This window comes from Elephas maximus, chromosome 7 (assembly GCF_024166365.1).
Source record: "Elephas maximus indicus isolate mEleMax1 chromosome 7, mEleMax1 primary haplotype, whole genome shotgun sequence".
Taxonomy (NCBI): domain Eukaryota; kingdom Metazoa; phylum Chordata; class Mammalia; order Proboscidea; family Elephantidae; genus Elephas; species Elephas maximus.
The window spans coordinates 73,908,830-73,921,248 of record NC_064825.1 but is presented as its reverse complement, the minus strand read 5'-3'; the positions used below and the strand labels follow the sequence as shown (position 1 = coordinate 73,921,248).

Genomic DNA, 12,419 nt, shown 5'->3' with positions numbered 1-12,419 from the left:
GAATCATGACCTAACCAAGTGGATACACACATTTTTGGGGGGACATAATTCAACCCATGACATCTGGTAAAGGCTTTTAAGGCCTTTCTTGGTCTGCGGTTAGCATACTTCTCCCACCCCTTTGCGTTTTTTGCTATAAAAGTTCATTTCTTGAAATCTCTTCTCTTGCCTTTAAACCTTCATGTATCATTCTTCTGTCACTTTTGTTCACTCCCATTCCCTAGGATTAGGCTGATCCTGTATACAGCACTCTGTACTTACTCTGTCATGACACTGACCACTCTACAGTATTGTTGTTGCTTACTTCCTTATCTCCTCCACTAGACTCCAAGCAACTAGAGGCCAGGGATTATTTCTGTTTTTTTCATTGGATCCCCAGTGCTGGCCACAAAGTAGGCAGTAAAACATTTTTTTATTGAATTAAGGGCTAATTCATTATTGTATTCAGTGAAAAAAGTTTCACTGAAGAAAAATTGGTTCTCAGAATAAGTCATTTCCAGTTAAGACCAAAATTAACTTCTCTCTTTCATCTATGTTCTTCAGCAACCTCGTACCACTGCCATTAATGTTCTCTTTAAAGAATATGTAAAGCATTTTTCAGGTTGCTGGATTTTAACCTTTTTTTCTTAGTATAACATTTATAGAGTATTTCCAAGCTTTTGCTTTTATTTTTAACCAGACTCTCTGAATATAAGTTTTGTGTAGCACTTCTCATAGTAGTCTGAGGTCTTTTAAAGTCCTCAGTCAGGCCAACAAAAACCAGCTGTGCTAATTGGGCAACATAATCTTAAAAGAAATATCAAAAGATTGCTTAGGTAAAATAAATGTGTCACTTTCTGAGAAGCTGATGTTGGACAGGCGACAGCAGAACTACCTTCCTCTAAGTTCCAAATTGAACCAGTTCCTGTCTCAGCTTAAAGACTCCTTGAGAGGTTGTAGAACTGACCAGTTTGACCTGCTTGCCAGTTACTCCTTGTTGGGATTATTTTAAGTGTCGTAACTCATGTTGAATGACTTGGGAATTATGTGATTTGAAAATATTTACTGCTTAAAGTTAAGAACTGTTATGGGTGGAGTGTTGTGTTTTGGTGCTGAGATTTGGATTCTTTGATTGTATATAATTTTGCTGTGGTTTGATAGTGATGTATATCTTATTTGTTAGCTTACATACTCAGGACTATGCATGTTATTAAAAACTGTTAAAAATTGTTTTTAGCTTCCTACATGCCGGGTATGCCAAGTGGAATCTCAGCATACCCATCTGGATACCCTCCCAATCCCAGGTAATGAAAAATTATCTTTCGAATAGTGTTATCAGAAATTCTGTCACTAGATCTAGAATCAAAATAATGGTTGCATTAAAATAAAATTATTTGCAGTTTAATGGAAGATAAAACTCGGTTTATTGGGAGAACTATGATTGACATATATGTGTACACACACACACATATATAGTTTGAAAGGAGTTTTTTTCATTCTAGAGAAATGTAGCATTATTTTACTTACTGGAAGGAAAGGGTTGAGATGGTGATGATGATCTTAATTGGTCTTGAAATCCTTGCTATGTTTCTCTTAAAAACTTTGTCTATCCGGTGTAGATAGCTAAAAGGTTAATAGAATATCGTAACAAATTCAGGAAAGGAAAAAATATTTTAGTATCTTAAAAAAAAAAAAAAACTTGTATTTTGTGTAAATTACAGAGAACCAGTTAATCGTTCATATAATGGGGAAATGTCCCCATGATGTTTGTTCTTTCAGTTCATAAGTTGTATGCACTACCAGCTATTCTACATTGGTAGTAACACAACATAGGTAAATTAAATTCATAGTAAAATCAATCTATGAATAATAACACATACTAGAATATCAATGAAACATAATTATTAACCCGTGTTTTTAAATGTGTGCTTGTTCCAGTGGTAATCTAGGAGTGCTTTCCAAAGGTGGTCTTTGTGCTAACTTAAAATGCAAGAGTGGCATATGTTGGTACCTGGATAAGATTTCCAGCTACTCTAACAATTAACAAGAAGTTTTTAACTCTACTAACTCTTCTTAGTTTCATATAATCCTTATAAACAAATGCAGCCAAATTTCCCAAACACCTATCATAACTAAATGTATGTGCATATATACTATATATCCAGAATTTTGTAAGTTAAATTTAGCAAGCTTCATTTCTGCACCTTTCTGATTTTTTTTTTAAATGTGTTTCATTTATTTTTTTGCTGTTGAGAATATACACAGCAGAACATATACCAGTTCAACGATTTCTATATGTGCAATTCAGTGACAAATTGTGTAACCGTTCTCACCCTCTTTTTCTGAGTTGTGCCTTATCTGGGCCTTTGTTAATTCCAGTGACCCACCTTATGGTGTAGTGAGCAGTCTGTCACTTTAGATAGGCAAGCAGAGATTTCATTGTCAGGGACAATAAAGATTTCTATAATAATAATATATAAACAGGCTCTATGAGGCCCTAAATTTTCCTATTAAACTCTGCAAATGGAATCCTTTCCGAAGCCTTGAAATTGCAAACCATGATGATTATCAATTGCAAGAAAGAAAGAACTTTGGACATAGAGGGAACAGTTATTAGAGATATAATAAGGAAATGGACTTCTAAACAATAAAGCCAATTAAGAGAAACTTGTAGATAAAAATGAAGGTTGAAAACATTGACAAAAATGTAAATTTTATTCATTTGTCTTAAAAAAAAAAAAAAACCATTGTTGTTGAGTCAATTCCGACTCCTACCGGCCCTATAGGACAGAGTAAGAACAACCCACCCCAAAGGGTTTCTGAGGAGCAGCTGTTGGATTTGAACTGCTGACCTTTTGGATAGCAGCCAAACTCTTAACCACTACACCACCAGGGCTCCTCATTTGTCTTAAAAAACAAAACAAAACAAAACCCATTGCCATCGAGTCGATTCCAACTCATAGTGACCCTATCGGACAGAGTAGAACTGTCCCATAGGATTTCCATGGAGTGCCTGGTGGATTCAAGCTACCAACCTTTTGGTTAGCAGCTGTGGTCATTAACCACTATGCCATCAGGGCTTCCCTCGTTTGTCTTAAGCAACCAGTAATGTGTCCTTTGTGAGGTTATTTGTAAGAAGTTCCTTTTGAGACAGCTGTTTTTCAAAGATGTGATATTTTTTTACTGTGGAATATATATACATTTAATCTCAAAGCATTGCAAACTAATGAATTGTTAAGGGTAACTATTCAAATTGCCATTTGTCTCTTCTTTCTTTATATTTAAGGTCTTGGCAGTCTGGCAGAAGCCTTAGAACCTCTTTCTAGACTCCCTTTGTCCTGAAGGAGAATTAATTAATCAGTGACTATATGATTCTTTATCTTAAAACAATGAGTATGAGAGCCTTTATTCTGGCTGTAGAAAGTTGGACTAGATGACCTCTAAGGTCTCTTCCAAATCTTAAGAACTTTTGGAGTTTTATTTAGCACCTTCAGCATGTATACGAGGAAACTAAAAGGCATGTCAACAGTCGTTCAGTTTTGGTATGTGTACTAGCAAGCATGTATTACGATTACTAGGAAACAGCTCCTGATACCTGGTAGGTGCTGTGAGAAAGAAAGCTTCAAAGGAGCAGTCACATCTGGTCATAGCTTCACGAGTGAGAGAATTGGATTTTGAAAGCAACCTTTGTCTTAGTTATCTAGTGTTCCTATAACAGAAATACCACAGGTGATTAGCTGTAATGAACAGAAATTTATTTTCTCACAGTTTAGGAGGCTAGACATCTGTCTCAATTTAGGGCACCAACTCTTGGAGAAGGTTCTCTCTCTGTCTGCTCTGGGGGAAGGTCCTTGTCTCTTCAGCTTCTATTACTAGGTTCCTGGGTAGTCATGTGGCATGTGTCTCCCTCTCTGTTTTTTGCTGCTTCTGTGCCTAAGGTGCTCCTTTTAGACTCAAAAGTGATTGATTTAAGGCATACCCTACACAGATGCAGCCTCATTAACATAACAAAGAACACTATTCCCCATGGGATTATATCTACCTGTATAGGAGTTAGGATTTACAATACCTACTTTGGGGTACACAATTAAATCCATAACAATCCTAAAGGAAGATATTAGATAATGTGGAGGTGGAGAGAACAACAAAGAGTCATAACATTTTATAACTGGGTGGAAACTTACTGTTTAGCAAATCCAGCCCTCTCATTATTATGTGAGCAAAGGTACAGAGGCAAAAAAAAAAAAAAAAGTCCAAGGAACGAATAGGGAAACACTCTAGTATAGGTAGAAAATATAGGGTCATGAGTAGGTATGAGTGAGGTAATTGAAGGGAATAAAGGTACAACTTCATAGATATTCCAGAACTCCCAAAATCTTCCCTGATCTCCTTTAGTTGGTATTGATTTTCTGCTGCACATTTTCTCAACTTTTATTTACCACTTGTTGTTTCCTTTGTCCTGTCCGAATTGTTGACAGGGATCTTGCCCTGTTTGGATTATTAGCATATTGAGAGAGAGATGAATTCATATCTCTTGGGGGACACAGTTCAATTCATAGCAACCCTAAAGGAGAATATTAGATATTTGGAGGTGGAGGGAGCAGCAAAGAGTCATAACATTTTTTTTTTTAATAATTTTTATTGTGCTTTAAATGAAAGTTTACAAATCAGGTCAGTCTGTCACATATAAGCTTGTATACACCTTACTCCATACTCCCATTTACTCTCCCCCTAATGAGTCAGCCCGCTCCCTTCTTCCAGTCTCTCCTTTTGTGACCGTTTTGCCAGTTTCTAACCCTTTCTACCCTCCCATCTCCTCTCCAGACAGGAGGTGCCAATACAGTCTCAAGTGTCCACCTGATACATGTAGCTCACTCTTCATCGGCATCTCTCTCCAACCCACTGTCCAGTCCCTTCTATGTCTGATGAGTAGTCTTTGGGAATGGTTCCTGCCCTGGGCCAACAGAAGGTTTGGGGACCATGACCGCCGGGATTCTTCAGTCAGACCATTAAGTCTGGTCTTTTTATGAGACTTTGGGGTCTGCATCCCACTGTTCTCCTGCTCCCTCAGGAGTTCTCTGTTGTGCTCCCTGTCAGGGCAGTCATCGGTTATGGCCGGGCACCATCTAGTTCTTCTGGTCTCAGGATGATGTAAGTCTCTAGTTCATGTGGCCCTTTCTGTCTCAGGCCCATAGTTATTGTGTGACCTTGGTGTTCTTCATTCTCCTTTGATCCAGGTGGGTTGAGACCAATTGATGCATCTTAGATGGCCGCTTGTTAGCATTTAAGACCCCAGACGCCACACTTCAAAGTGGGATGCAGAATGTTTTCATAATAGAGTTTATTATGCCAATTGACTTAGAAGTCCCCTTAAGCCATAGTCCCCAAACCCCCGCCCTTGCTCCACTGACCTTCGAAGCATTCAGTTTATCCCGGAAACTTCTTTGCTTTTGGTCCAGTCCAGTTGAGCTGACCTTCCCTGTATTGAGTATTGTCCTTCCCTTCACCAAAAGTAGGTCATAACATTTTATAACTGGGAGGAAACTTACTGATTATCAAACCCAGCCCACTCATTTTACGTGAGCAAAGGTACAGAGGCAACAACAACAAAATAAATAAATAAATGAATTTTTGAAGGGGCACATAAAGAAACAGGAATATGAGCGTCTTGGAAAATTATTTCTTAAAAACACTTAGGTAAAAAAGGGCTTTTAAATTGAAAAAAAGATTTACTACACAGGGCAAATTGTTTAATAATGTACCAAAGTCAACACACATTACGGTTGACTCAATTCCAAATGATAGCTACCCTATAGGATAGAGTATAACGGCCCCATAGGGCTTCCAATCTGTGATCTTTGTGTAAGGAGCCCTGGTGGTGGTGCAGTGGTTAACATGTTTGGCTGCTAACCAAAAGATCAGCAGCTTGAACCCTACTGCTGCTCCATAGGAGGAAGATGTGACAGTCTGCTTCTGTAAAGATTAGAGCCTTGGAAACCCTATAGAATAGTTCTACTCTGCCTTTCAGGGTTGCTATGAGCCAGAATAGACTCAATGGCAATGGTTTGGTTTTTTGGTAGTCTTTACAGAAGGAAATTGCTACTCCTTTCTCCTATGGAGCAGCTGGTGGGTTCAAACCACCGACCTTTCGGTTAGCTGCTGAGCACTTAACCACCATGCCACCATGTCTCCTTTAATAACGTACAAAGATAGAAAATAAACCACTCAATTTTTTTTTTTACTCAAGAAAAGTTATTATCCGTGAATGTGGAGACTAACCATGAAGGGGAAGTTGAGCAAACTACATTAAGAGACAGGGAGTTATCTGAAGTTACTGTTTGTAGTCCTAGAAAAGTTTTATCCCATATTACTGAAAAACTCAGCAATATTATCATAGCTTATATTTGAAAAGGTATGCAAAATGGGGAGAACTCAAGAAAAAAAAAATTTTTATTCCAGGTTTCAAAAAGGCAGGTTCAGAAATTTCAGTAAGATTGACAATGTTTCCTTGCAACATTCTAGCATGGATTGCTAAAGAGACTAGAAATGAAAGTCGTGTTCAGTAGCCTCCAACATGGGCCCACCAGAATAAAAGCACTTAGCTTTTTTCTGTTTTGATTTTGCAAGGAAGTACTGTGATTACATTTCATCTTCAGCAAGTCTACTCTAACCATGATATTGTTGGGAACAAGTGTTAAAATGTGAGCTGGTAGTACAAATAGGGAAATCTTTGAATAGCAGTACTGAAAAAGAATTATTGACCATGAACTCAGAGCTCTCGCTCCAGTACACCAGCTGGCGCTTTTTATTCAATAACTTGAAAGGACTTATAGGGGGCATGCTGATCAGAATTACAGATGTTATAGATCTGACAGTTATAACTAAAGTAGGAATAATCAAAATTTATTGTCCAGCTAACAGGTAGCTAATAATCATCTTACTATACTTTTCTTCTCTATTATAAGGGAAACACTAACAACTGTGGAACATTCAGGGGAAGGTGACTGTATCCGAAAATCTAATCTGTCCTGTGAAGAGTGGTTGAAGGAACTAGGACTATTTAACCTGGTGAAGAAAAGACTGAAGAGAAAATGTTAGAAGTCTTCAAATATTTGCTTATTCTGTGACCTTCCAGAATGCAAATTTAGGACCATAGTTAGAAGTTATATTGATATGATATTTAGTGTTCCAAAAAGATGACCAGTTGTCAGGGATGTCATAAAATGATATTTATAGACAGTGTTGGATAGGAGTTGGAGTAGAATGCTTCTAAGTAAAGTTCCTTTCAACTCTGATGGAAATACATAAATGTCACAAACTAGCCATAGAGTGAGAAGAAATTTTTTACAGCTTTATTTAGTTAAAAAGGACTTTTTTTTACAATAAGTGTTTGCAAGGGTTACCAGTGAACCACAGGTGAATATTAAATAGTACCATTTTCCTGTAGCCTAGGAAATCAAAAGGGAAAAAGTTCTCTCATATAATGTTTGTTGCTTCCAGTCCTGGTACTTAGACTTCCCTGAGGAATATTCTAGCTGCTTTCTGCTGTTGTGAAGGTGACGTTTAAATAACCAGGGCCAAGCAAGAGTATTTTAACCACTTACTTTAAGAATAAATCCAGACAACCAGAATGCAATTAAAGAATGTTGGCATATTGTGAAAAATGTAACTAATGTTGCTGATCAATTTGTTTAAAAAAATTTTCAAATGGGAACCTAATTTCCTGTGTAGGCTTTTACTTAAAACTAATAAATAAATCCAGTGTGATTAATGCCATTTCCATAGAACTTTACTTGAATAGACACCTGTAGCTCTAAAACTCATTGGCTGGTGAAACAATGATATGTCAAGCTTAACTTAAAGATACTATAATGTATCATCTAAATATCTAGTATTTTTTGTTCCTTTTTTAGTGGTTATCCAGGCTGTCCTTACCCACCTGGTGGTCAATATCCTGCCACAACAAGTTCCCAGTACCCTTCTCAGCCTCCTGTGACCACTGTTGGTAAGTACCCTTGAAAACTTACAGCAACATATTAAAAAAAAAAAAAAAAAAAATTCACAAAGCAGCACTTAAGAAAATACCTTGCAGCGGGGAGGGAGTGGTTGGCAAACAAACAGAAAAAAAAAGGCACGCGTTATTTGCGTAAAAAGGTATTTCTCCACATAGGGAACATCAAAGTCTCCTGTTATAAAAAGTGCATTTCACTTTTATGTGTACAATGTTAGAATACTTCCCTTCCTTAAAGGAAAAACTTTAATGGGTCAGTGTCCCATAATGTAAAACTTGAAGTGATTTCTAATCATATAAATAAGCCTTAAAAAAAAAAAACATTGCAATCTAGACGAATCCAACTCATAGTGACCCTACAGGACAGAGTGACACTGTCCCCTAGGGTTTCCAAGGCTGTAATCTTTATGGAAGCAGACAGCCACGCCTTTCTCCCACAGAGCAACTGTTGGGTTCAAACTGTTGACCTTTCAGTTAGCAGCCGAGAGCTTAACAACTTCACCACAAGGGCATAAAAATCTATTTTATAACTCTTATCACTGTCTTATCAAATCTGTCTTATTACTCTGTCTTGTTTACTCTTAATCACTCTTTCCCGTCACTCTGCTGCCGAAAATGTTCCAATATTCTCCCATTGTAGTCAGTTCAGTGCAGCATTCTTAGGCCTAGAAGGCACTACGTGATCCTGTGTCTCTCCACTTCCCCCTAACCACCCACCTAGTAACTTCTCAGAACTCATCACCTGCTACTATTCTCCTGTCTTAGGGCTTCTCCACTGCCTTTTTCCTTTGCATGAAACAGCCAGGCCTGCCCTGATCAATCTGCCACTCCCACCCCCCACCCATAACCTCTTCCACCCATAACCTACACACCATCAATACCCAGAATGGTGCTTGATATATCGAAGTTTGCCATTCAGTGTTCTGCCGAATGCCTGAATGGTTTTGGAATCTTATGAAATTTATTTTTCTCTTACATTTTCTGATACCTTGCAGTTACCCTGATTCCTGATGTATATGCTCTGTTTATTTCTACTGTTTTTGCCATTGGTACACTCTAGGTATTGAAGTTCTAGTGCCATGATTTTGATTTATTAAAATGTGCTCTTACTTTAATGTAGCTCTTTTTCTACAGTATAATTTAAATGATTTGAGTTAGGGAGCTCTTTAATCCACGAACACTCCAAATCTTGGTAAGCCCTCCTTTTTCATTCAGACATCATGAATAAAATGAGAGTAGTACTCTTGGTCACCCTGTTTCTAATTGGGATGCTGCTGTAATCCCTTTGAGTTGTAAAGACCTTTGTTTATAAAACTTTTATATGTTAACCCATTTCAGTACAATATACATGAGGCATTTTATATCTCAGAATAAATGATTTTCATATATTCTGAAAATAGGCGTGTGGGAAAATGATATATTTCAGATCAGATCTTATGTTTGTGATTTTAAAACAGGTTGTTAAAAAAACTTAAATTTTATTTATTTTTCAACAGTACTATCTTAGGCTAGAAACAAATGACCTTTTTTATGATAATCTAGAACCACAGCAACTAACAACAAAAAACAGAGGGTATCTTTTAGTGCACATTGTTTTTCTATCCTTTGTTGCTTGTCTACTTGATCTTTTTCATTGTTTTTCAGTGGTGCATTGTGCAAAACACTACTGAAGTTTAAAATTGGAATAAAGGAAAGTAGAAACATAAAAGTATCATTTGAATATGAGGGTTAGCAAATGATCACTATATCAATGGTCAGGATTTGTGTTGTTATTCTCTGTGTTACTGAGGCCATGAGAATATAATAAAATGAATGTGGTTATTAATCCATGTACTTTTGGAACTTGGTAGTTTCACTCTTAAGAGTTTTGAATTTATACTGTAAAACAACACTTGACTAAAGGCACCGTTAACCAACTTGTCTTTTTATTATTGATGTGGCTGCCTGTGCAAGTATTGGTTTCACCCATCTACAACAACGCTGAAGTAAAAGAATCATCTAAAAAGTAATAAGAGATGGCATTCCTTATAGCAGCCTCTTCAGAGACAGTAAGTGAAGAAGGCTGAGGATGGATGCAGATCTGGGGACTTAAAGCAGCTCTCTCTGACTCTTTCTGATGGAGAGTTTTGAACATCTGAAAGAAGATTATTTATTTTTCCATTTCATTTTACAGCTTTTCTGTTACATGGGCAGACAACTTCCTGCCGACCTTGACTTCAAAACAGCCCTTCATGAGATTGGAACTCACCGAGGGCATTGACTAAGTAGTGCAGACAGTTGTTGAATAGTGGAAAACCTGGACCGGGTGGTCTGTGGTGCTTCCCCATCAGGTCTGGGCAATTGCAGTGATATTTTAATAAACTTGTTTTATTATTTAAGGGAGGGAAAAGTTGGGATCTGTAACTTAAATTCTTTCCAGAAATCATTATAAAGCCAGGTGTGTATTTTAGATATTGTCTTTCCAAGAAAATTTTCCACTGGAAGACCGAAGGGAAAAGATGTGGAGCTGGGCAACTTACCTTAAAATTCGTTGCCATTGCAGGCATTGTTTTCCAGCAAAAACATCAGGAGGAACGTAAACTTTTCTTGATAGCTGAGGATAAAACTTAAATTTTAAAACACTTAAAATTTAAATTTCTGTTTCTTCAGGTTGAAGCATATGTTTCTTAAGAGTGAAACATTTGTGTTAGGACTAGGCATGTAACTTTTACCATATTGGCATTCCCAAACTATCAGAGAACTTGAACTCTGATTTTAAAGGTTTAAAACCACCACCAAGTTAAAAAGTATAAGTTAAGGAGGCAACATTAATATGTGTTTATGTTTTCTTAATAGCAGATGCCAGAAGAAAGTAGAAGCAGGTATGGATATGTGGTCATTCATATGTTTTCTGGGTTGAAAAACGGGCACTCAAGAGAAGCTTTGGTTCCCAGCTGGGCATTTCTGTGGAGGATGCCAAACTCCACTGGATAGGAAGGGTGGCGTGATGTGGGCTCAGTTAATCCACGCACAGTGCCATCTGCCAGATCCTGATGTGCTGGTGGTGCACCTGGGTGGCAGTGACCTGGGAGGGATGGAGTTGTTGGATGTTATAACCCGAATTAAGAAAGATTTAAGATTTATCAAGCAAGTATTCAAGAATGTTACTATAATGTGGTCCAATATGATACCCAGAAAAGTATAACTCAGCAAAGCCACATTTTATGAATAAATGTGTGAAGAAGGGCAATGAACCAATTGGTCCCAGGATCTACTATCAGCCATGCTTCCCTTGTGCCAGAATCTCCAGGTTTATTTCATCTCAGTGGAGTAGTTTTATCAGAAAGTGGTACAGATATCTTCAATCTTGATTTACTTAGTGTTTTGGAAACTTTGATATAATCAAGGAGGGCAGGTCAGAAGGAAAATAACAAAATGAGGTGCTTCTGCCCTAGGAACTTGACCTTGAGTAAGACGGATCTGGTGTTTGGACACCTTAGAATCTATTGTTTGGATTTTTGTCCTCGAAAGGTGTTATGTAGGTAGCTACAGCATATCTTGAGGGACAGTTCTTTGGAGAAAATAATCCATGAAGGGATAGATGTGCCTTTGTGATGTATAACATTAATTTTTCCTTTGTCCCAGTGGAATTCCATTTCCAAATAGAAAGTTTTGTATTATGTGTATGAGGTAATGCTTGTAATTTATTTTAAAAGATACTGTCAGAGAAAGTAAGCCTCATATTTTTATGAACAACAACTTTTGATATTTTCAACACAAACTACATAAGTCTTTCATATTGAAAATCATTTTTGCCTTGATACACATGCTGTGTACTTCTAATAGTTTCTTTCTGACATGAGAAAAAAATTATCTTTTCATTGTTCCATATCCCACTTGGATATTTTTATTCCTACTCCTGACATCACACTAACCTACTTTGCAAGAGCTCATTTTGGAGTGTTTTTGATCAAGTTGTTACTGATTTTGGAATGTTTTTGATGATGTTCTTAACTGATAACAATAACGGCTAATAGAAGTTTGGGCCATTGTAGTATTAGATAATCATATTTGGTTTCAGATCAGCCCTGCCCCCTCCCATGTAGTGATTTGTTCTATCTCATATTCCAAATTCCCTACTAAGTAAGCTCAGAGGTTTATTTTTAGCTTATTAAAAAGTGACACGTTGGTTATATTGTAATTTATTGGTCTTGCGACACAGGATTTCCTTTGCATTGTTGCCATAGGACTTTGATTTATATTTTATAGGAGGATATGTTAGGGCCTAAGTGAAATAGAATTTTTTCACTCTATTTTTAAAGCAAGACACAAACACTGTCATTTAGTTTTAGTCACAGCCATTCATTATATACTAACCAGCATCATACTTTTAAAATGGATTTAAAATTTCAGAGCAAAATAAAACCAATTTCTACAAAATCTCAAAACC

The 12,419-nt window shown here is 37.1% G+C and overlaps 1 protein-coding gene across 1 annotated transcript in view; it reads left to right on the top strand.

Annotated features, from left to right (window-relative positions):
* TSG101 (tumor susceptibility 101) overlaps positions 1–12,419 on the top strand; it is a 55,476-nt gene that overhangs the window by 23,389 nt on the left and 19,668 nt on the right. The window contains exons 6-7 of the mRNA XM_049890606.1: positions 1,217–1,283; positions 7,893–7,984. Of these exons, the coding sequence (XP_049746563.1) occupies positions 1,217–1,283; positions 7,893–7,984 (159 nt within the window). The remainder of the gene's footprint in view (positions 1–1,216; positions 1,284–7,892; positions 7,985–12,419) is intronic.